General features: G+C 43.2%; 1 protein-coding gene across 2 annotated transcripts in view; it reads right to left on the bottom strand.

The window, feature by feature from the left end:
- Positions 1–26470, bottom strand: part of LOC126474648 (ATP-dependent helicase brm-like) — a 233501-nt gene that overhangs the window by 71759 nt on the left and 135272 nt on the right. For both annotated transcript variants that reach the window (XM_050102137.1, XM_050102129.1), the window contains exon 14: positions 23384–23541. In XM_050102137.1, the coding sequence (XP_049958094.1) occupies positions 23384–23541 (158 nt within the window). The remainder of the gene's footprint in view (positions 1–23383; positions 23542–26470) is intronic.

Raw genomic sequence — 26470 nt, 5'->3', positions numbered from 1 at the left:
CCCCGACGAGCAATCACAACAGTATTTTGTCATAAACACATCGTTGGGGTTGTTCCGTTTTCTGCGTTTGCCTTTTGGTTGTGCGTCAGCTCCAGCTGTTTTTCAGCATTTTTTGTCACAACTTCTGGCTAATGTGCCATCGTGTCGCAACTATTTAGACGATATTGTTGTGTCCGGTCGGACACCTGCTGAACATTTCCGTAATTTGGAGTGTTTGTTTACAGTGTTGTCTCAGGCAGGCCTACGTTGCAACATCGATAAATGTTCATTTTTCCTTACGGAGATGGAGTATCTGGGACATGTTATTAATGCTCAAGGCATTCATTCCTCCCAGTCACATTTAGCAGCTATTCGTGATTTGCCCGCCCCTCGCAATCTGCGTGAATTGCAAGCGGTTCTTGGCAAGTTGACATATTATATTAGGTTTATACCTAATGCATCACAGATTGCTGCACCGTTGCATCGTCTCCGCCGTAAGAATGTTCCGTTTGTGTGGTCAGCTGATTGCCAATCAGCCTTTCAGCAGCTTAAAGAGGCTTTATTGAATGATCGTTGTCTGGTCCATTACGACCCTAACAAGCCTCTGGTGTTAGCTTGTGATGCCTCTTCTTTCGGCCTCGGTGCTGTGTTGTCTCACCGAGTCGGTAACACCGAACGTCCTATTGCGTTCGCATCTAAATTGCTAAACAAAGCTCAGTGTAATTATAGCCAATTGGACAAGGAAGCGTTGGCTATTGTGTTCGGTGTCACAAAATTCCATCACTACCTCTATGGTAGATCATTCTATTTAGTAACAGATCACAAGCCCCTGACGTCACTGTTTCATCCGTCTAAACCAGTTCCTCAGCGGACAGCTCAGAGACTACAATGTTCGGCTCTTTTGTTATCACAATACCAGTATGAGATACTGTATCGCCCTACAGCTCAGCATGCAAACGCTGACGCGCTTTCTAGATTGCCGATTGCTGCGGATGATGTCTTCGATTCCTCTGACGACTCTTGCCATCAGATTGACGCCGATGAGCATCAATCCCTCCGGGATTTTCCGATTGATTATCGTCAGGTGGCATGTGAGACGGCTACCGATCCTCATCTGAGTTTATTATTACGTTTTGTCCAACGTGGTTGGCCGTCCAAGGCAAAGGACATATCGGATCCTGTGGTTCGTCGCTATTATCCACAACGTCATCTGTTGTCTGTTTCGCACGGAGTTTTGCTGTTACGCACCGAGAATGACCAGCTTCGTGTAGTGGTTCCCCAAGTGCTCCAGTCCAAGGTCCTCGACTTGTTGCATCAAGGTCATTGGGGAGTGTTCCGCACCAAGCAGCTTGCCCGCCGTCATTGTACATGGATCGGCATTGATAAGCAGATTACGCAGATGTCTACAGATTGTTCGACGTGTGCCGAACACCAAGCTGCTCCATCTCAATGCTATTTTGAGTGGGCACGCCCTGCCGGTCCCTGGCAGCGAGTACATATTGATTTCGCTGGTCCATATTGGCATTCTCGTTGGCTCATCGTGATAGATGCATTTAGTAATTTTCCGTTTGTTGTGCCCATGCAGTCTACAACGTCTGCACAAACTATACAGGCGTTGACATCAATTTTTTATATTGAGGGTCTTCCAGAAGTTTTAGTGTCTGACAATGGTCCACAATTTCCCTCTGCTGAATTTGAAAGTTTTTGTTCTGCCAATGGCATTCGCCATGTTCTTACTCCGCCGTTCCACCCTCAATCGAATGGTGCAGCGGAACGTTTTGTACGCACATTCAAGGATCATATGGACCGCCTTCGTGCTACGCACTCTCGTCAGCAGGCCCTCATCACGTTCCTGTCGTCGTACCGGACCACGCCACGCGACGGCCCTTCGCCTGCGGAGCTTCTCCACGGCCGTCGTCATCGCACCCTACCACGGTTGTTGCACCCCCTGGATCGACCCGCCGCTTCTGAGCATCGCCCGCGTTTTCAGCGCAACGACGCCGTTTTTTTCAGAGTTTATCACGGTCGCCGTCGTTGGGAACGTGGTACCGTGATAAGTGTCCAGGGTTGCGGTTTTTATACTGTTCAAGGTGCTACTGGGGTGCACAGGAGGCATCAGAACCAGTTGCGCCACGCTGGCCGCCCGGATTCTGCCGCTCGTTCTTTGTCCACAGATTTGGTCCGCGACGGGTTCCAGCCGCGCCTTCCGACTTCGCTGCCGCCCCCAGGGCAGCAGCAGCAGCCGTCGCCGCTACCACGCCGACAGCCCGTCCCGTTGATGCCTCCCGCGCAGCTTCATCCGGGAGCGCCCCAGGTGGTCGCTCCGGCGCCTGCGGTCCCTCTTCAGTCGCCACCGCCTTCGGAGCTGATGGACGTCGACCCCTCAGCCGGGCCGCCTTCCCAAGCGGTGGCTGTGCAGCCTGTCCTGGAGCCGCTTTCCTTGGGCACCCCCAAGGAGTCTGACACCGCATCGCCTTGTCCGGCGCCCACTCAGCAGCCGTCGACGCAGCGTCAGGAGACGCTGCCTCTCTTCGTGGGTCCCGACGCCTCGTCGCGTCCAGTACCAGAAGCTGGTCACAGGCGTGCACCCTGACCTCGGTTTTCAGTCGGTGTTTCCCGAGGCCCTGCGCAGACAATGCTGGGGTGCGGACCGGGGACTGCCACCGACAAGTCTCCGGCCCGGTCTCTTCTGCTACGCCTGCGGCCAGACCCCTCCCCCGCCGTTGACGCTCGCCACGTCATTATTCAACGACGGTGCGGCGATTTGGGGGGGGAGGAGTGTTATATCCTAGCCAGTAATGCCACCCGAGCCCGCTGCCAAAAGGTTGGCAGCATCAAAGTCCGGGCGCCGTCCGCATAAGCAGCGCCAGCGAGACAGGAAATCGCCGCAAGTCTGCGCGCGCCACCGCTGGCTTCTGGGTTCTTAAGCGCTGGAGTCGCGAGCGCTAGGACAGTTCTGTATTCGCCGCTCAGTTGTATACTCGCCACCGTATTGTGTACTTGCTAGTCAGTTGTGTGTTCATCGCAGCAGAGTTGTTGTTTGTCGTCAGCCGACGCTGACCTAGCCGCTCCGACTCGAACTAGACAGATCTCTGTAGACACGGAGTTCACTACTGCGTTTCTGTATCTTCGTTAATAAAGATAAGTACCGACTTTTATTTAATCAGAGTGTTTGGGTTTTCATCTTTCTGTTCACTGTTCCAGCGGACCGGTCGGCCCGCTATTAAAAGTGTGGCGGTGACTTCGTAAGCCGTTTCTACAGTGAATTGCTTGTCGCTACGAACGCCGCCACAAAAAAGGGCATCTCTGAAGACTTGATTACAACCTCCATTTATATCTGCTTGAGATAGGCATCTGGAACTTTCATAAAAATGTTTGTCCTATTTGTCGCATATTTAATTAATGCATCATAGCTATATTGTAGTAGTTGCAGGGTCTAGGACAATGAATATGTTCACGAAGTAGGAAAAAGCTCAGTGAGTCTCTAATATCACCACAACCAGACAAGAATATAGCAGGCATTTTATGCAACATATAAAACTGTATTGTCGTTGTCACAAAAATGAAGTCTTGATATGATCAGTTCCAAAATATTGCAACTGCTATGACAAAATTAGCAAATGTCAACAAACAGTAGGAGTGAGTACCACTGTCCAAATTCTCTTTCTCTCTCTCTCTCTCTCTTTTTTGTAAAAGTGCTCAAGCTAAACAAAAAGATCTGTACCAAATGCTTCAAATTTGTCAATAAATTGCCTAACAGTACATTTCTAGATTTTTAATGACTCTTTCTCAATCAAAAGCAGCATACTTCATAATTTTGGTGGAGTTTCAGCAAGATTGTAATGCTACTTCACATTATTTCAGACGATTTTCAGCAAGATTATACTGTTAACTCATCCAAACATTTTTAAAATTGTACCAAGAGGAAGTTAGAGCTGGCATTTGTTTTACTGTCTTACCAAAAGTGAATTAAGATCACTAGAAAATTTAACAACAGTGGGATGTTTTCTGTACGAAGACCTGAGATAATAGTTCACAGAGCCTCACATGTGTTACAAGGTCCAAATGATCTATAGATAATACCTTAAACAAGCATTAATTATTTTGTATAGACTAAAGACAACTTGTTGCAAGTTCTTTGTCCAATTACGGCACTCTATGGCCTGACTTAGCAGCCATAACATAATTACATACTGAACATCATAATTGTTGTGACTCGCCAATCATTCAAAGCACCGCGGCGCAATTACGAGCGTCCTCTATGTGCGGCGCTGTCTGCCAGCCACGCAGCAGCTGCACCGCCTAAGCGGCCAGCCGAGCAGCGGCCACTAGACTGGGACCCAGAGCTCATTCGAATGCTCTTGCTTGTCAACTTACTCTGTGACTTATATGTGTTGTGTCGTTCTGAAATATAGGTGTTAAACTTGATCTTATAACAATTGGCGACGAGGATGGGATCTTTCCTTTTCACCATTGACCCACAGGTTTCCATGGCTACTGTCGAGCAACTATTGCAAAATCTCCTTGAACAGCAAACGCTTCTAACAGCGGCGATTCGCGATTTCGTCGCGGCGTCAAATGCAGGGCGTTTCTTGTCGTTGGCTATACCTCCTTTTCCTCCTTACGACGAGACGGTGGAAGACTGGTCTGATTATGAAAAACGTCTTCGACAGCACTTCTTGGCAGTTCATGTCACAGACGAACAACCATGTAAGTCTCTGTTCCTTTCCTGGATTTCACCTCAAATGTATCGGTTGTTGTCGCAATTGGCTCCTTTGAAGGATCCTGCGTCTTTGTCCTTTGCTGAAATGTGCTCACTTCTGTCTGTTTATTTTCAAAAGCAAAAGCATGTGGTAGCCTCTCGTGTTGCCTTTTATCGTTGTCGAAAACAGCCACATCAATCCTATCGCGCTTGGGCTGCTGAACTTCACGGCCTCAGTCGAAAGTGTCAATTTTTTTACTGACGTTCACATAGAATCCTATGCCGATTCCATGGTATGGGATGCTATTATCCTTCAGTTGGCAAATCCGACTCTAGATGAAGTTCTCTCCATTGCGCAGTCTTTTGAAATTTCTCGCGCCGCTGGCGCGCAAATAGAGGCGTGGGGTGATGTCGGGGAAATACAACCTCTGTGCGCTGTTGACGACGCGTGCGGCGTGTCCCCGCCAGCCGATGTGGCCGCAGTGCGCTCCCATGCGCAGCCTCGGCCTAACCGCAAACAACCCGCTAAGAAACTGCAGCAAAACCCCCGGCAACTTCTTTCATGTCCGTGGTGTTTTACGAAACATTCACGCGAGGATTGTCCCCAACATTGGGCTGTGTGTCAGAATTGCAAAAAGAAAGGTCATGTGTCTTCCGTTTGCAAATCCGACCGCATACATGATGTTTATGAACGTGACGCTGATTCTGATTCTGTGTTGTCTGTGTTCCCTTTCAGGGAAGTTATTCCTCACTGTCCAAATCCTTGGTCTAGATGTTCGCATGCAGGTGGATACTGGTCCTGCTGCCACTATAATTAATTCTCAGACGTGTCTTCAGTTGGGTTCTCCACTCCTGTCACCTGTCACTCGGCAATTACGGACATACAATAAACAGAAGATTTCTCTCTTGGGACAGTGTAATGCTGAGGTATCTTACAAATCCGTCGTTCGCACTGTCCCCATATTTGTGGTCAACCAGAGTAACGCAGAGAATCTTTTTGGTTTCGATGCCTTTCGAGTTTTTGGGTTCTCCATAGATGACTCTGTCAATATCGTCTCTGATGCTATTCCTTATGCTCAACTGGATTCCTTGTCGACGACATTTTCGTCCCTTTTTCCTGCTGGGTTAGGCCATGCAAACAACTTTGAAGCTCATATCATGCTCAAACCCACTGCTCGGCCTAAGTTTTTTCGGGCTCGGCCCATTCCTGTGGCCTTCGTGATCGGGTAAAATGGGAGTTGGATCATCTCACTACTTCAGGGGTCTTGCTTCCTGTCACTTCCAGTGAGTGGTCCTCTCCTGCCGTTGTTGTTGCTAAGCCAAATGGTGATATTCGTCTCTGTGGCAATTTCAAAGCCACTGTAAATGCTCAATGCCTCATCGACACTTACCCTTTGCCCCGTCCTGAAGAACTGTTCACTAAACTTGCTGGAGACCAGTATTTTTCTAAAATTGACCTGTCAGAAGCTTATCATCAACTTCCTCTCGACGCTGCTTCCCGGCAGTTTCTGGTCCTTAACACGCCTTTCGGCCTCTATCAACACCAATGTTTGCCATTCGGGGTTGCTAGCGCCCCTGCTCTCTTTCAGCGATTCTTGGAACAATTACTGCTCCCTGTCCCTGGGTGTATCAATTACATGGACGACATTGTTGTCACTGGCTCCACCACTGAAGAACATCTTCAAAATCTCCGCACACTTTTTCATGTCTTACAGACTGCCGGTCTTAAGTGTAATCTTCAGAAATCACAATTTTTTCAGGCATCTATCACGTACTTGGGCTTCCAACTCTCTCGGGATGGTATTCGTCCGCTCCAGCAAAATGTCGCTGCTATCGATGCCCTTCCTTGCCCTACATCAGTTAAAGAACTGCAGGCTTTCTTGGGGAAAATATTATACTATCACAAGATTTTACCGTCTGCTGCTTCGGTGGCTCAGCTGTTGCATCGCCTGTTGCATAAAAACGTGTGTTTTCACTGGTCCGTGTCATGCGATCGGCTTTCCAGAAATTGAAGACTATGCTGAAACAGGCCCCGTGCCTGGCTACTTATCGACCTGGCCAACATCTTGTTCTTGCCTTAGACGCCTCTCAATAAGGGGTCGGTGCAGTCCTTGCGCACCGTTTTTCTGACAGTTCGGAACAACCCATTGCTTATGCCTCCAAAACGCTCACGGATGCCCAACAAAAGTATTCTCAAATTGAAAAAGAAGCTTTGGCCATTATTTATGCTCTTCATAAGTTTGGTGTCTTTCTCTATGGCTCAAAATTTCATCTTGTTACGGATCACAAACCACTTATTTCCTTGTTTCATCCATCAACGTCACTTCCCGACAAGGCTGCACACTGCCTCCAGCATTGGGCTCTTTACTTGTCTCGTTTCAATTATGAGATTAATTTCCAGTCAACGGCTCAACATGCAAATGCTGATGCTCTGTCTCGCCTTCCCATGGGTCCTGATCTGGCATTCGATAGGGACGAACTTTTGTGTTTCTACCTGGATGTTGCCGAGCAGCGGGATGTGGACGGGTTCCCCATCACTGGGGACAGGCTGGCGGCTGCTACGGGTTCTGACCCTACCCTCTCCTGGGTTTTACACAGTATTCAGAAGGGTTGGTCAGATCGCCCGTCCACTAAGACTTCTGATCAGTTGCAGAACTACGACGCTTTGCACTACCGCCTCACAGCTAGGGATGGTGTTATCCTCCTTTCCACTGACAATGCTTCGCCGCGTGTTGTGGTACCTGCGTCTTTGCGTGCTTCGGTCTTGCGCCTCCTTCACCAAGGGCACCGGGGTGTGTCTCGCACAAAATCTCTGGCGCGCCGTCATGTGTACTGGCCTGGCATCGACTCTGAAATAGCACACATGGTCGCTGCCTGTGGCCCTTGTGCGTCACAGGCCGCTGCCCTGAAGTCATCTTTGTCACCATGGCCTTCACCTGAGAAGCCCTGGGAGCGCATTGATGCTGACTTTGCGGGACCCTTTTTAGGTACTTATTGGCTCCTTGTAATTGATGCCTACTCTAACTTTCCTTTCATTGTCCGTTGCACATCGCCTACCACCGCGGCAACCACCAGTGCTCTCGCCCGCATTTTTTCTTTGGATGGCCTCCCCTCTACTCTTGTTACTGATAATGGTCTGCAATTTGCCTCTTCCGAATTTGCGGATTTTTGTGCTCTTCACGGCATTATGCATGTCACGGCCCCGCCGTTCCATCCACAATCAAACGATGAGGCTGAACGAATGGTCCGCACATTTAAGGCTCAGATGCGGAAACTTCTGACTTCTTCTGCTGCTGATGATGCGCTTCTCCAGTTTCTGGCGTCTTACCGTTTCACCCCCATGGGCGACCACACCCCGGATGAGCTCTTACATGGCCGACAGCCCCGCACGCTACTTCATCTTCTGCGGCCTTCCACCTCATGACCGCGGGTGCCTTCACTTGGCCGGTTCACCGCCGACGACCTCGTCTGGGTACGGGGATATGGCAGGCGGCCAAAATGGAGCCCGGGCCGCATCTTACGACACCGTGGCAGACGCCTGTATGAAATCCAGGTGGACACGGGTGTTGCAGTGTGTCATTCGGACCAGCTAAGGCCTCGTGTGCCGGCAACGCCTGTTCCGAATGCCGCTACACCACCTTCGGCTCTACCTGACGCTCGGGCTCTTGGAATCTCTCAATATTCACAATGCAGCCCTCTCATCGTCATCGCGATGCCAGCACAAGAACGGACGCCACCAGGAGACATGCCCATGCAGGAACCGGATGACCATCCTCTGTCAGAGCAAATCTACTCGCCTCCTCCTCCAACGGTCGCTGACACATCGCCCATGTCTCCTGTCATATCAACTGGACTTGCCGCAACGGGCAGATTGGTGCATGGGGCCCCAGCAGATTCGACCCCTACGTCTCCTGTCATCTCGACCCGTTATCATCGGGGACACTTCCGTCCGTACAGGAAGCCTCCTCCTCGAGACTTTACGGCGAGTCAAACAACGCCTATGGACGTTAGCCATCTCCAGGACACCTCCATCAGGACCAGTGCAACAATTTCAAAGGGGGGAAAAGTGTTGTGACTCTCCGATCATTCAAAGCGCCGCCGTGCAAATACGCGCGTCCTCTACGTGCGGCGCTGTCTGCCAGCCATGCAGCAACTGCGCCACCTAAGCGGCCAGCCGAGCAGCGGCCGCTAGACTGGGACTCAGTGCTCATTCGAATGCTAACGTGTACACATGTCTTGCTTGTCAACTTACTCTGTGACTTATATGTGTTGTGTCGTTCTGAAATATATGTGTTAAACTTGACCTTATAACAATAATGTTTATCAGAAAAATTATAGTCTTCCTGAAAATATGGCCTTTCAAGGTGATTACTGTAGCACCCAGAAAACAACATATGCTTTTGGGGTTCAGACTCATGCAAAAAAATTACTAACAAACAAATGGATAACCCAGAGTATAAAAATTTCTGGTGCCAGGAAGAGGAAACCCCACAACGAACTGAAATATAATAAAAACGAATGTTTTACTGAGTATGTTCGTCATTATAAAGCTGTATTTAAAAAAGTTGTGAAGGCAGCCAAACAAATGGCAAACAAGTTCATTGTACAACATAAAAGTAAAACAAAAGCAGTGTGGTCTGTTGCCAAATCAGAGTTAGGTGTTAGAGTTAGTAGCAATGAACTATCTAAGATTAAAGTAGATATAACTTTATTGTACAAGCAGCTCACATATCAGAGTGTTTAAATGAATTCTTCATAACTGTGGAAAAGACAGATGATGATGTAGCAGAGTATCAGAGTAAAGTAGATCCCTTTGGAATCCACCAAGAAGCTGAGTATCTTACGGATTTAAAAAAATCACAATAAAGGATGTGGAAAAATGTTATATTATTATTTAAAAATAAAAACTCTGCTGGGTGGGATGGGATACCCACTAAAGTGATTAAAACCATGTGTGGTACAATAGCACCTCCCCTAACTAAATAATTCAAACGGTTTTTTGAACAGGAACGCTTTCCAGACTTTTGAAGTATGCCCAAGTCAGACCTTCGTTCATGAAAGGGTCGAGGGAAGACAGTACTGCCAAAAGTGTAAGAGAAAGTAGCTGCAAACCAGATCAAAAACTTTTTTGTACAAAATTATATAAGTAACCCATTTGGATATCAACCAGGCAAAAAACACTCTGGATGGAGTGAATAACTTTACTGAAAAGGTAGGCAAATCATTGGATCAAAGGAGTAAAGTTGCAGGTATCTTCTGTGATCTCACAAAAGCGTCTGACTCCATAAACCATGACTTGCATATCTACAAATTAGACAAATAAGGGATTAAGGACAATAATCTAAATTGGCTACATCATACTCAAACAACAGAAAACAAAGGGTAAGTATCACCACATATGCAGTGAATTATTATTCTAAATGGAGTATAGTATCACACAGTGTGCCTCAATCCTGTTCCTGTTCTGTGTAAATGACTTACCAATAAATATAAGTTCCCCATCAGTTCTGTTTGTAGACAATTGTTCTGTTTTAATTGAAGATGATGATGCAGAAAAAATTCTGAGCTCCTTCAATGCACACTGGATACCTCAGAAAACTGGTTCCAGTTAAATGGCTTGAAACTGAACATTGCAAAAACCCATGTGGTACATTTCAAAACAAAACATTTAAAATTTGTGGAACTTAAGCTGGAATACACATACTGAATTCCTATCAAATACTAGCAAATTCCACTGACTTTGAGTACACAAAAAAATTGCTCACATAGTTATTTTGAATCTGTCATCAGATATGGGACAATTTTCTTGGGAAGTTTAAGTAGTGTATCTCAAATATTGAAACTGGAAAAGAAAATTGTCAAATACATGTGTACTGCACAGCAAACAGTCTTGTCGCAGATTATTTCGGAAACTACAAATCCTAACTGTTCCTTCCGTACACATTTATGAAATTATAATTTTCCTATACATCAGACAAAAATTATTTGAGGAGAATCACTTTAACCATACATATAGTAGTAGTAGTAGTAGCAGTAGTATGGTATGGTATTCTGTCTTATGGCAGGTCTTTGTCATGGGTTAAGCCTCTTCCACTTTTGTTTGTCCATAGCCAGTCTTTTCATTTCTGAATATTTGTCTCCTTTTATATTGTCCAGCATTTGATATCTTCTTTTTCCTCTTCCCCCTTTTCCCTCCACCATTCCTTCCTTCAATAAACAGTCCCTCCTCAAACAATGTCCAATCCAGTTCACTTTTCTCTTTCTGATAACTTTCAGCATGTTTCTTTCTTCTCCAACTCTTCTTAATACTTCCTCATTCCTAACTCGGTCTTCCCATTTCATTTTTTCCATTCTCCTCCATATCCACAACTCTAATGCCTCCAATCTTCTTTCATCTTCCTTCCTCAATGTCCAGGTCTCCGCACCATATAGTGCAATGCTCCAGATGTAACATTTGGCAAGTCTTTTCGTCAGATCTTTGTTCAGTGGACTACAAAGTAATTTCTGTTTCCTCTTGAATCCTTCTTTCGACATTGCAATTCTTTTCCTAATTTCTGTTGAGCAATACATACCATCCATTATTACACTTCCCAAGTAATTGAAGTTATTCACTTGCTCTATTTCCTCTCCCCCTATTTTCATACGGCATTTTCTCCCCTTTCCTCCAATTACCATGCTTTTCGTTTACTTCTTACATATACATACATATAACACAATCAATAAAAATAATTTTATACTACCCACACACCAGTTGAAATTATATGCACAGACTCTGCAGTATATGGGGACGACAATATACAAGTTAATGGGCACAAACAGATTTAATATAAACGAAAAATTTTAAAAATGAGGCAATAGCAGATTCTGTGAGAGAAATGCTACTATTCAACAGAAGAATTCATAGAGGATGAAATGATAATTTGAGCAAGATGAAATCATAATTTGAGCAAGGGGTAATTACGTGTTAGAGTTTATCATACATATATATGATTGGGAGCTCCAACATTAGGCAAGTGATGGAGCCTCTTAAGGAAATAGCATACAGGGCTGGAAAGAATTCCAACGTGCACTCTGTTTGACTGCCGGGGGGCCTCATCCAAGACGTGGAGGCGGCCTTGCCTGCGGCTATCAAGCGTACAGGGTGCAGTCGTCTGCAAGTAGTTGCTCACGTCAGCACCAATGATGCCTGTCGCTTGGGTTCTGAGGCAATCCTCAGTTCATACAGGCGGCTGGTGGATTTGGTGAAGACCGCTGGCCTCACACGCGGGGTGCAAGCAGAGCTCTCTATTTGCAGCATCATTCCCAGAGTGGATCGGGGTCCTTTGGTTTGGAGCCGAGTGGAGGGTCTCAACCAGAGGCTTCGTCGACTCTGTGACGGTCTTGGCTACAGATTTCTAGACTTGCGCTATTGGGTGGGGAATTGTAGGACGCCCCTAGATAGGTCAGGGGTGCACTACACAAAGGAAGCGGCTACTTGGGTAGCAGAGTACTTGTGGCGTGCACATGGTGGTTTTTTAGGCTAGGCAGTAGAGCGAGGTGTCCTGATGAACACACACCAGTCGACGTGCAGGCAGGGAAATCAGGACGTGCTCAGTGTAAAGACGCTTCAACTATCAAGATATTAGCAGTAAATTTTCAGTGTGTTCGGAATAAAGTTCCTGAATTTACTGCCCTCCAGGAAGCCTGTGGCATGCAAATTATTCTGGGGACTGAGACCTGGCTGAACCCTGAGATAGAAAGTTCTGAAATTTTTAATGAGGGTTGGAACGTATATTTTAAAGACAGATGACACATCGTAGGAGGTGGTATCTTCATTGCAGTTGACAAAAATATTGTGTCTACTGAGGTCGAGGTAGAGTGTGATTGTGAAGTTATCTGGACACGTTTAAAAGGGCTAGGAGAAATAAAGTTAATTGTTGGGTGTTATTACCGGCCACCAGGTTCCAACGTGACAGTTCTAGAATCATTCAAAGGGAGTCTACACTCTGTATCGCAGAAGTGCCCGGATCATGCTATATTAGTCGGAGGCAACTTCAACCTACCTAGTATAGAATGGGATGTCTATGGATTCATTACAGGTGGTACAGACAAGCTGTCGTGTGAATTACTTTTGAACACATTATCCAAAAACTGTATTGAGCAGCTAAATCGACAGCCAATGCGCAATGGAAATATTTTAGATCTGGTAGCCACGAACAGACCAGACATCATCGACAGTGTCAGTGTTGAAACAGGGATTATTGATCATGATGTTGTCATTACGACTTTGGTTACGGAAGTTATAAAGTCGGTCAAGAAGGGTAGGAGAGAATTCTTACTAGAAAGAGCAGATAAGCAGTTGTTAGCATCCCACTTAGTAAATGAATCGATTTCATTTACTTCTGGTACAATGGACATGGAAGAATTATGGGCAAATTTTAAACACATTGTAAATCACGCATTGGACAAGTATGTGCCAAAAAAGTGAGTTACGGGCGGAAAAGACCCACCGTGGTTTAATAGCGCAATTCAGAGAATGCTCAGGAAGCAAAGACAGTTGCACTCGCGGTACAAGAAAGATCAGGAGAATTAGGACAGGCAAAAGTTAGTAGAGATTCGTGCTGCTGTAAAAAGAGCGATGCGCGAAGCATTCAACCACTACCACCGTCATACCTTAGCAAAAGATCTTGCTGAAAATCCAAGGAAAGTCTGGTCTTACATAAAATTGGTAAGCGGGTCGAAGGCTTCCATCCAGTCACTCACTGATCAGTCTGGCCTGGCAACGGAAGACAGCAAAACAAAAGCTGAAATTTTAAATTTAGCATTTGAGAAATCTTTCACGCAGGAGAATCGTACAAACATACCCTGTTTGAGTCTCGTACAGATTCCCGTATGTAGGACATAATGATAGACATCATTGGGGTTGTGAAGCAGCTGAATGGGTTGAAAATAAATAAATCGCCAGGTCCTCATGGGATTCCAATTCGGTTTTACAGAGAGTACGCTACTGCATTGGCTCCTTACTTAGCTTGCATTTATCGCGAATCTCTTGCCCAATGTAAAGTCCCGAGCGACTGGAAAAAAGCGCAGGTGACGCCTGTATATAAGAAGGGTAGAAGGACGGATCCTCAAAATTACAGACCAATATCCTTAACATCGGTTTGTTGCAGTATTCTCGAACATATTTTCAGTTAAAATATAATGAATTTCCTTGAGACATGCATCAGCATGGCTTTAGAAAGCATCGCTCCTGCAAAATGCAACTCGCCCTTTTTTCACATGATATCTTGCGAACCATGGATGAAGGGTATCAGACGGATGCCATATTCCTTGACTTACAGAAAGCATTTGACTCGGTGCCCCACTGCAGACTCCTAACTAAGCTACGAGCATATGGGATTGGTTCCCAAATATGTGAGTGGCTCAAAGACTTCTTAAGTAATAGAACCCAGTACGTTGTCCTTGATGGTGAGTGTTCATCAGAGGTGAGGGTATCATCTGGAGTGCCCCAGGGAAGTGTGGTAGGTCCGCTGTTGTTTTCTATCAACATAAATGATCTGTTGGATAGGGTGGATAGCAATGTGCGGCTGTTTGCTGACGATGCTGTGGTGTACAGGAACATGTCGTCGTTGAGTGACTGTAGGAGGATACAAGATGACTTGGACAGGATTTGTGATTGGTGTAAAGAATGGCAGCTAACTCTAAATATAGATAAATGTAAAAATAATGCAGATGAATAGGAAAAAGAATCCCGTAATGTTTGAATACTCCATTAGTAGTGTAGCGCTTGACACAGTCACGTAGATTAAATATTTGGGCGTAACATTGCAGAGAGATATGAAGTGGGACAAGCATGTAATGGCACTTGTGGGGAAGGCAGATAGTCGTCTTCAGTTCATTGGTAGAATTTTGGGAAGATGTGGTTCATCTGTAAAGGAGACCACTTATAAAACACTAATACGACCTATTCTTAAGTACTGCTCGAGCGTTTGGGATCCCTATCAGGTCGGATTGAGGGAAGACATAGCAGCAATTAAGAGGCGAGCTGCTAGATTTGTTACTGGTAGGTTTGATCATCATGCTAGTGTTACGGAAATGCTTCAGGAACTCGGGTGGGAGTCTCTAGAGGAAAGGAGGCTTTCTTTTCGTGAATCGCTACTGAGGAAATTTAGAGAACCAGCATTTGAGGCTGACTGCAGTACAATTTTACTTATATTTCGCGGAAAGACCACAAAGATAAGATAAGAGAGATTAGGGCTCGCACAGGGGCTCGCCTGGCTGTAAGAGAATATGGAACCAACAATGTGATGTGCAGACACTGCACAAAAAACCTCAACCTTCTGATTATGCAAAGGTGTTTCATGGAAGTAATGTGGATTCTCTGCTGCCCACAACCTGTGATCTTGTGAGTTGACATAACCAGTCAACTGAAACTTTCATCAGGCAGAAAGGACAGATCCATGTCCAAGCTGTTCATTATTATCTCAGTGAACAGCCACTCATAAAACGGGAGGCACTCAGGAGCATCTGCTGGTTTTAATGCATGACTCTCAGTAGGGATGCATGTGCAGCTCCAGGTGGAGTATTTGCTCACATCATCGATGGGATATGTCGGTCTCTTGCGACAGATGTCAGGTTGACTTGGTAGGACTATCAAGCATTTTCTCGTGAACTGCAGCAGTATTTTCTGGTTCGTGGGCATGTTTCGGAATCTTTTTTGATTTGTTCAAAACAGTCCTGTCAGATGCCATTTTCGGAATAAACTTTGTATGGCAGTCTTTGCTGGCACAAAGGTACTATTAAACTTCTCAGCAAACAACTGTCCACACCATGTCCACGAAAATTTGTTGTCATGTAACTTTCACAATAACACCTGCTGCTCCATTGTGAGTACCATCGTCCCCTTTGCACTGCTCTACTCACACTGACACAGCCCATACCAACTCTGAACCAGTGTGGATCACACGGTGGGCGAACATGTGGTGTCAGCATCACGGGGCGTGGTTACATGCATACATATACATCCAATCATATCCAGTCATTCAGCCCACTTTTATTTGCCCCACCCTTTGTTGTTGTGGTCTTCAGTACGAAGACATGTTTGATGCAGTTCTCCATGCTTCTGTATCCTGTGCAAGTCTCTTCGTCTCTGAATAACTACTGCAACTTACATCCTTCTGAATCCACTTATTGAATTCATCCCTTCGTCTCCCTCTACAATTTTTACCCCCAGACTTCCAACCAATACTAAGTTGGTAATACCTTGCTGTAATGTCCAGTCAACCAATCCCTTCTTCTAGTCAGGTTATGCAACAAATTTCTTTTCTCCTCAATTCCACTCATTAGACAGGTGATCTTCCCATCTAATCTTCAGCTTTCTTCTGCAGCACCACATTACGAAAGCTTACCTATTCTCTTCTTGTCTAAACTGTTTATCATCCATATTTCACTATCATACATGGCTACACTTCATACCAATACTTTTAGAAAAGACTTCCCAGCACTCATATCTATACTTGATAGTAACAAATTTCTATTCTTCAGAAATGCTTTTCTGCCATTGCCAGTCTACATTTTATACCCTCTCTACTTTGGGCATAATCTGTTATTTTACTGCCAAAATAGGAAAACTCATCTACCACTTCAAGTATCTCATTTGCTGATTTAATCCCCCCCAGCTTCACATGATTCAATCTGACTACATTCCAGTACCCTGGTTTTGCTTTTGTTGATGTTCATCTTATATCCACCTTTCAAAACGCTGTCAATACCATTCACCTGCTCTTCTAAGTCCTTTGCTGTCTCTGACAGAATTACAATGTCATCAGAAACCTCAAAATTTTTATATATTTTCCCTGAACTCTAATTCCTTCTCCAAATTTTTCTTTGATATCTTTCACTGTTTGCTCAATGTACAGATTGAATAACATTGGGGATAAGCCAGAACCCTTCTCAATCAATACTCTTATGACTGAGATCTGGTTCCTGAACAAGTTGTAAATAGCCTTTCACTTCCCTGTATTTTGCCCCTGCTACCTTCAGATTTCAAAGAGAGTATTCCAGTCAACAATGTCAAAAGCTCTCTCTAAGCTCCACCCTGTATCAAACACAAATATGCCAGTAAAATTTTAAATAATGGCATAAATTACTGGTCTTCTGGAACTGAAATTTTTCTAAGTGGCTGGTCCTCAAAATGTTAAAAGTTTCGAAGGAGAGTCATATGCTCCATGATTTAAGAAATTCATGGCACATTCTCATGTGTAACTTAACTCATCTTGCAAAAAAGGGTATTTACTTTGAAAATATAGCATCTCAAACCATCATTCACAACATTTTTCTGAGACCTGTTAGAAATGTAAACAGTTGTGACATCACATTCATCGAAAGCTGTCTGCATAGTATTTGTCCTAAAACTTTTGACACATTTTGTTTGTGGCACCATGTTTTGTTGTTGTAAATGGCGCATTTTCTCTGCAATGGAAGTTTTATTTTGGTGTTGTTATATCATTTATCCTTTATTGCTACAGTATTATTCTGCAGTAGCAGGATCAAGTAAAATTCTTTGTTAAAGGATAAGTTCTTACCAGACAAAATTACAAAATCTTAACTGAAAACTAAAACAATGAAAAATTCCCTGAATTCTAAAAAATTAATGAGCTTATTCAGATGAAGACATTCACACACTTTTCCTGGATTTCCCATTCATCTTGGAGCGTGTACACCCTAACACATCAGCATGGTCTGAAACATTTTCCTAAATGATGTGTTCAAAATGCCCTTTGTTAATAAGGTTATGTGAATCAATCCACTATTGTACTGAAAGCCTGTAGTGCTGAGTGGGTTTAGATTTGGAGATATGGAGATCAAGGAATTGGTCCATCTCTACCGATCAGTCTGTTGCAGAATCTGTTATTTAAAAGGCTATGAACAATAATACTGAAATGAGGAGCAGCTCCATTGTGTGTGAAGTACATGTTATGCCACACTCATAAAGACACATGTTCTAACAGAACAGGTACAGTATTCTCAAACAAAGAATAGCAAGTTTGTTCGTAGAGCTTGGATGGAAGAACATGAGGCTCCAACAAAGTCATCAACAATGCTGGCCCAGAAATTGACAGAAAATTTTTGTTGATGACATGATTGCATAATTTTGTGAGGATCCTGTAAAGTCCATGCAGATTGTGAAAACTTAAAATCTGATCACTTTGAAACCATGAATAGCACACTAAAATGAGGGTTGACACATTGTTGAACAAACCATTCACTGAAGTGTACCCATACCCGGGCAGGAAAATAAGTCGCTGATAGTGCCTGCACATGCTGGACATGGTACAGACATCGCAGGTTCTCAAGTAGCCCTCTCCAGTCATGTGGCCTACATTACCTGATGCAACTATTTGTCTTACATTGACACTAGGGTTGCCATCAAATGAATGAAGATGTTCCTCCTCCAATTGAGGTGTCCTCATCCTCCTTGGCCTCCCCCAATTGTAGGCAGTGGGCTTAAATGTCCCCCACAAGATAATTTTTGAACATTTAACACAGGAAAACATTTTATGTAATGCTGGCGTATGTCGTTTCTGTGTGTTTCCCATGATAAATGCGATTATGATAAAAAATGTAAAATGAGCTCTAACACAGAACCAAAGCATTTCCAGTCCCCTGTCCGTATAACACATTTTCTTCCTTTTTTTTGTGAGGAATGTTTCCTGAAATTTAGGCCATATCTTTTTGTTACACTCTGCGTAAGTTCCTATGTTTTATTGCAACATGGATACACAATTTGATATACAATGATTCATGAAGTTATTAGTCTTACTAATGACTTCGTCAGCACCTGGTCATACAACAGAAGAAGCTTAACGAGACATCTTTTGATCCTATTGGTGGGATTAAATTGTAAATGCGTGTTACGAAACAGTTTGAATATTTATATCTAAAAACAAAGATGATGTGACTTACCAAATGAAAGTGCTGGCAGGTCGACAGACACACAAACAAACACAAAGGCTATGAACCTTAATCCTACTCCCAACATCACCACTGCTGAAGCCCAGGCTATCCGTGATCTGAAGGCTGACCGGTCCATCATCATTCTTCCGGCGGACAAGGGTTCCACGACCGTGGTACTTGATCGTCGGGAGTATGTGGCTGAGGGACTGCGTCAGCTTTCAGACAACACCACATACAAAGTTTGCCAAGGTAATCCCATTCCTGATGTCCAGGCGGAGCTTCAGGGAATCCTCAGAACCTTAGGCCCCCTACAAAACCTTTCACCTGACTCCATCAACCTCCTGACCCCACCGACACCCCGCACCCCTACCTTCTACCTTCTTCCTAAAATTCACAAACCCAATCATCCTGGCCGTCCCATTGTAGCTGGTTACCAAGCCCCCACAGAACGTATCTCTGCCTACGTAGATCAACACCTTCAACCCATTACGTGCAGTCTCCCATCCTTCATCAAAGACACCAACCACTTTCTCGAACGCCTGGAATCCTTACCCAATCCGTTACCCCCAGAAACCATCCTTGTAACCATTGATGCCACTTCCTTATACACAAATATCCCGCACGTCCAGGGCCTCGCTGCAATGGAGCACTTCCTTTCACGCCGATCACCTGCCACCCTACCCAAAACCTCTTTCCTCATTACCTTAGCCAGCTTCATCCTGACCCACAACTTCTTCACTTTTGAAGGCCAGACATACCAGCAATTAAAGGGAACAGCCATGGGTACCAGGATGGCCCCTTCGTACGCCAACCTATTCATGGGTCGCTTAGAGGAAGCCTTCTTGGTTACCCAGGCCTGCCAACCCAAAGTTTGGTACAGATTTATTGATGACATCTTCATGATCTGGACTCACAGTGAAGAAGAACTCCAGAATTTCCTCTCCAACCTCAACTCCTTTGGTTCCATCAGATTCACCTGGTCCTACTCCAAATCCCATGCCACTTTCCTTGATGTTGACCTCCACCTGTCCAATGGCCAGCTTCACACGTCCGTCCACATCAAACCCACCAACAAGCAACAGTACCTCCATTACGACAGCTGCCACCCATTCCACATCAAACGGTCCCTTCCCTACAGCCTAGGTCTTCGTGGCAAACGAATCTGCTCCAGTCCGGAATCCCTGAAGCATTACACCAACAACCTGACAACAGCTTTCGCATCCCGCAACTACCCTCCCGACCTGGTACAGAAGCAAATAACCAGAGCAACTTCCTCATCCTCTCAAACCCAGAACCTCCCACAGAAGAACCACAAAAGTGCCCCACTTGTGACAGGATACTTTCCGGGACTGGATCAGATTTTGAATGTGGCTCTCCAGCAGGGATACGACTTCCTAAAATCCTGCCCAGAAATGAGATCCACCCTTCATGAAATCCTCCCCACTCCACCAAGAGTGTCTTTCCGCCGTCCACCTAACCTTCGTAACCTCTTAGTTCATCCCTATGAAATCCCCAAACCACCTTCCCTACCCTCTGGCTCCTACCCTTGTAACCGCCCCCGGTGTAAAACCTGTCCCATGCACCCTCCCACCACCACCTACTCCAGTCCTGTAACCCGGAAGGTGTACACGATCAAAGGCAGAGCCACGTGTGAAAGCACCCACGTGATCTACCAACTGACCTGCCTACACTGTGACGCATTCTATGTGGGAATGACCAGCAACAAACTGTCCATTCGCATGAATGGACACAGGCAGACAGTGTTTGTTGGTAATGAGGATCACCCTGTGGCTAAACATGCCTTGGTGCACGGCCAGCACATCTTGGCACAGTGTTACACCGTCCGGGTTATCTGGATACTTCCCACCAACACCAACCTATCCGAACTCCGGAGATGGGAACTTGCCCTTCAGTATATCCTCTCTTCTCGTCATCCGCCAGGCCTCAATCTCCGCTAATTTCAAGCTGCCGCCACTCATACCTCACCTGTCTTTCAACAACTTCTTTGCCTCTACACTTCTGCCTCGACTGACATCTCTGCCCAAACTCTTTGTCTTCAAATATGTCTGCTCGTGTCTGTATGTGTGGATGGATATGTGCGTGTGTGCGAGTGTATACCTGTCCTTTTTTCCCCCTAAGGTAAGTCTTTCCGCTCCCGGGATTGGAATGACTCCTTACCCTCTCCTTTAAAACCCACTTCCTTTCGTCTTCCCCTCTCCTTCCCTCTTTCCTGATGAGGCAACAGTTTGTTGCGAAAGCTTGAATTTTGTGTGATGTTTGTGTTTGTTTGTGTGTCTGTCGACCTGCCAGCACTTTCATTTGGTAAGTCACATCATCTTTGTTTTTAGATATATATTTCCTACGTGGAATGTTTCCCTCTATTATAACCATATCATTAGTTTGAATATTTACAAGCACATATTAGCAAACATGGAAGTAGAAAGCCTACTAATGAAGAATGTGTGACACTGAGAACAAATTTTATTTTCCTACTTCTTTGGTTGAGGATACTGTGACTAAAGTCATTCCTGACCTCTCAGGGCTGAGAAAATTGTTCTCCAAGTTTCCTGCACTCTTCTTCTAGGACTGAAAACAATAACAATGTCAAAGAAGAGAGAAACCTTCCAATCTGTGGACAAATTTCGGTGGCAAGGAAAGAACAGTAATGGTCGGAATAGCACAACCGACAATGGTGAGCCACATCGAATGCAGCAATAGCACTTCTGGCACCAACAGAGTGGTGACAGGGTTAGCTGAATAGGTATTATGCCCTATGTGCTACAAAGGATGCTCCTGGGTCAAATGTGCTGCAAGAGAAGTTCCTGTAGAGTGTTACTGATGTGTTTTCCTGTTGACTTATTCTATCTTCTTGATATGCAATAAAATTAAATCATAAATTCTAATCTGAGGTACTTTTACAGAGTAATTGTTTCATACTTTGTTGATGACTAAGATCTTTATTTTCACTCCATTTATTTTTTATCTGACCATTAAAAAAAATACAAAATGAATCTTTTTAAAATGAATGACATGATTTCCATTCATGTCATACCATCATCAACATTAATACCAGTAGGTAGCACAAACCTTCACAACAAGGGGACAAAATAGTAATCTGCAAAAGAAGATAGTTGCCGGTAAACTATCATGTTCTGTCCGACTTAAAGGTGCAAGTCATTTGCAGTCAGTAACAAACATTTTAAGGATGAGATAAGCAACCAGTACGACTACTTTAACTCACAAACTTTGAAGCTAAATCTTGGTTCAAAAGTTAAAAATGTGAACATGACAACAGAATTATACAATGAAATATAAGCAGCACAATATTAGCACAATGAATTTAAACTATAGTAATGGAGTTTTGGAACAGCAGTGACACAGACCAACCACTCTTTTGAGGTTTATATTCCAGTTGGCCCGTCCTTTAGATTCCAATTGGCCTGTCCTAGTCTTGAGACAATACTGTATTCCTTCTTGCCATTTTTATTAAGTTCCAAAGAAGAGCTTCTGTGAAGATCATACCAATTTCATTTCTTTCTGACACAACTGAGATCTGTCGAACACAACAGGCTTCTTTTCTTTCCACAGTCTTGTTCACATCATGACTCACAAAGTTTTGAAAACAGTATCATATTATTAACAAATAAACAAGCAACAAGAATCAGTATGCACATAGGAATTTATAAACAGACAATACATGCAAGTAACAATCAGTGCAAATCCAGTGACAGGATTTCCTGTATACACACACAGGAAACAGCCGTGTTCTATTGGAGAAGTATGAATAATCTTTTATTAACAAAGTAAAACAGCCAGAAAAAGTTTTGTTTTAAAAATATGATATACAAACTAGTTAACACATTCATCACAGTGCTCTGCAGACATCTCAGTATCTCATCTGCAGAATTCCTATTCAGCTTCTGATATGTACACTTGCATGAAAATGTTTATATCATTATTGGAAAAGCACAACACTTCAAAAAATTTCTTTAGTGCAAATCCATACCACACGGATTCTTACGGTGTGAGGTCTGCTTCAGGAGTAATAAATTAATCAGAATCTCCACTGTAATGTACTACCACATTCAGTTGCATACAGTGATGAAAAAGCACATTGTCTATTGCCTGGCTGTCAGGCAACTGAAGTTTAATCATATTTTTAAGTATTTTTAGAGCTTCAAACATGATATCAGAATAATTATGATATCCTCTGGAAAACAAAAAACAATTTTTGTAACATAAACAGCTTTACTGGTGCAAAACAGGGTTAGAGCTTCAATTTTCATCACAACTGCAATAAAATTTGCCCTATTGCTCCTTTTCTAGCATTTTTTTATGGGAGGGATACACATTTTGAGAAGCTATTATTTACCTGAATTCTAGATCTTGAGCTGACAAAAACTGTCCTCCTTTGCACTTCATGAAAACTGATACATGTGCTGTTTGAAAAGAAATCTCAATCCCCATTTCTCTAGCACCCACAGTATCAGTAGATCTATTAACAATGCAGCTGTTTTTGTGACAAAATACTGTAAACTGCTCACAGTCTTTACAATATGATGTTGCACCTGTTGGTACACAATCCCTCACGAATTATTGATTCATTCACATGTGTAACTTGTTTAATGGAGGTAATGGCTGCTCTTATCTGTTATAACATAATTATTATACCACTTCCTCAATAAAATTTCAAGAACTACTAATAACATTCATTCATTTAACTATTTTTGACTCAATAATTATTGTAAAATATAAAACAATACTTACGACAATGGTACTATAATAAGAAAGGGACCATTGACTTTCTTCTTCTCCATCAGATATGTTATTAATGCGATAGTTTGTATAGTTTTGCCTAAACCCATTTCATCTGCCAGAATTCCATTTAAATTATTGTTATAGAGAGAGACCAACCACTCAAGACCCTGTAAATAATAATTTGTGCAGAAAATCAGCATATACATGTAGAAGTCGGGTTAAGGAGTTGTTACATTCTTCATAGAACTAATAATAAATGCATAACAGTAAAACATCAAATGCATATCCGTCTAACACTATGATATGGGAAAAGAACATGAAAGAGGTACCTCGTTTCATGGAGATGATTCTAATGCTCTACGAGACTGACTGAAGACTTTGGAGAAAAATGAGTTATGCTCTCCCATTGGTAACCCATATAATCATGATATTTGAGTGACAAAAAGTAGATTTTTTTCAACATACTGTATTTCACAAATGCCTAAATCTGTTCTCAATGAAAAAGAAAAATAGAAATTTGCAGTGGTGCTTTATAAGACAGTCTTGTAAAACGTTGTAAGTAAATACAAATGTTTTATTTCACCTTTGAGCATGTGTACATGCAATCGGTGTCATGAAAGTTAACATAATAATAATAATAATAATAATAATAATATAAACTTGGTCAAATGTCACTGACTACAAGAAAATAATTCAAGATAGATACACTACATATTTAAATAAGTGCCACTGACAACAAAAGTTTCCTAACAGAGCAATTATGCGATAAATGAACCTCGTAGTTGAGTGAATGGCAAAGATACAAAGTCATCAAATAGATAATTAACAATAAGTTTGCAAAACAGTAATAATAAGTTACACAGTGTGGCATATGTAAAGTCTGTAGGTAATTTATTGTTCATTCCTGTAATAACAAATGTAGGTCATTTGACACCTATTCATGGAACTCTTGAGCAGAATAAATTACTTTACTTTTCATTCATCTTGAAAGACTACTTTTAAATTTATTAAAGAAACAATGTTCATGACAATTAAATGCAAACATCTCAAAAGGTGGTGAGCATAAAATGAACGTAGCTTCAAAAATGTGTATTTTGAAGCATAATTTGATGGCGCGGAATATCAGTAAATGGTTGTCATTCATACTGGTGCGTTATCAAAAAAACATTAACATCACAGATGCTATAGTTTTCAATTTATGTGATAGGAGCACTTCTGTCACATTGCATGTGAGGCTACATTTAATTAAGTATGTGAATCAGGCCCACAGTTCACTAAAGGTTGTCCATGCCTATTGTACATCATGAAATTCTGCTAGGGAAATGCAAGATAGTATGACATTAAAGGTCTTCCCTTTGTATGGAAGGAGTCACATTTTAATAGAAAACACATTAAATATGATGTGCCACAAGGTTCATTCTTGTAATAACAAATGTAGATCATTCGACACCTATTCCAGGAACTCTTAAGCAGAGTAAATGGCTCCTGTTCTTAGGCTGCATAAATGAATTACTGGGGATACTGGAAGGCTCTTCCAAAACTGTAATGTTTGCAATGACACAAATAAATGAGTAAAGGATACTAACACTTCCACACCATGCATAGCACACTTACGAGATTAATGGAACGGGATATTTACATCCAACACTTAAACCCTTAATCTTATAACAATCCATACTATGCAGTTCCAAACAGATAAAAATGACTTACACATACCAGAAACAGAATCAATGGGCATACACTGGATGAGGTTCCATTTACTGGATATCCAGATGTGTAATAAAATGATGTGGCAACAACATGCATATATCTTAACCAAAAAGCTTCATTCTGCCTGGTTTGCACTCAGAAAAATCTCTCACTGTGTTGACCTTCAGACCAGGTTGCTAGCAAACTTTGCATACTTTCACTCAAACCTACCCAATGACATAATCTTCTGGGACATTGCAGCTATGGTGAAAAAATAGTTTATTTTACACAAATGTGCAACTGTGTAGATAGTGGAGCATCTTGCAGAAATCTTTCCAGATACCAGGAATTCTTACACTTATATTATGTATAAAAAGAGCCCTTACACCTATTAGTGGGCATAAATATGGGGTGCATCCACTCTTTGCATTAAAGCACAAGCAAATGTTTGTGGAGGAATGACAGCCAATTCTTCCTCAAGAGCCAAAACCAGAGAGGGTAGTGGTGTAGGGACACTGGGGTCCGGAGAGAAGTCAACAGTCTAACCATTCCAAAGGTGTTCCATTGAATTCAGGTCGAGACTGTGGGCAGGCTAGTCCATTTCAGTAAATTTATTATCCGCAAACCATTGCCTCACAAATGGTGCTTTATGACAAGATGCACTGTCATGTGGATACAAATAACTACATCTACATACATACTCAGCAAGCCACTGTACGGTACTACCAGAGGATACCTTGCATCACTACCAGTCATTACCTTTCCTATCCTTCCCACAAGAGGAGCGAGGGAAACACGACTGTCTATGTGCTATCGTACAGGCCATAGTTTCATTTATCTTCATGGTCCTTATGTGAAATGTACACTGGCAAAAGTAGAATTGTTATGCAGTCAGTTTCAAATGACAGTTCTCTAAATTTTCTCAATAGTGTTTCTCAAATAGAACATCACCTTCCTTCGAGGGATTCTCAGTTAAGTTCCCAAAGCATCTCTGTAATACTTGATTGTTGACTGAACCCACCAGTAACAAATCTAGCAGCCTGTTTCTGAACTGCTTCAATGTCTTCCTTTAATCTGACCTGGTGGCGAACCACAAATACTCGAGCAGTTGTCAAGAGAGGGTTGCAAACAATAATCTTCTCTGAAATTTTCCTCTATTAATACTGTTTACAATGCTGTAAAATACAGGATGTCCCAAAATAATGTATACACTCTTTGAAACAGAATATCTCTTTTATTAAAGGAGACAGAAATATCATTTTTGTGGGTAATAATTTAGAAGGAGGTGAAAAACTTAACATGCAGTAATCCAGGCATACACACAATCCCCGAAGAAATCTGTTAGGTAATGCCCCCATGAGACAGGGATCTGCAGAAGCAGTGTTCGTAGAATTTTGGGGTCTCAGA

The sequence above is a fragment of the Schistocerca serialis genome, chromosome 1 (genome assembly GCF_023864345.2).
Source record: "Schistocerca serialis cubense isolate TAMUIC-IGC-003099 chromosome 1, iqSchSeri2.2, whole genome shotgun sequence".
NCBI classification, from domain to species: domain Eukaryota; kingdom Metazoa; phylum Arthropoda; class Insecta; order Orthoptera; family Acrididae; genus Schistocerca; species Schistocerca serialis.
Note: the sequence above shows the minus strand (reverse complement) of the source record. Positions and strands in the feature narration are given on the sequence as shown.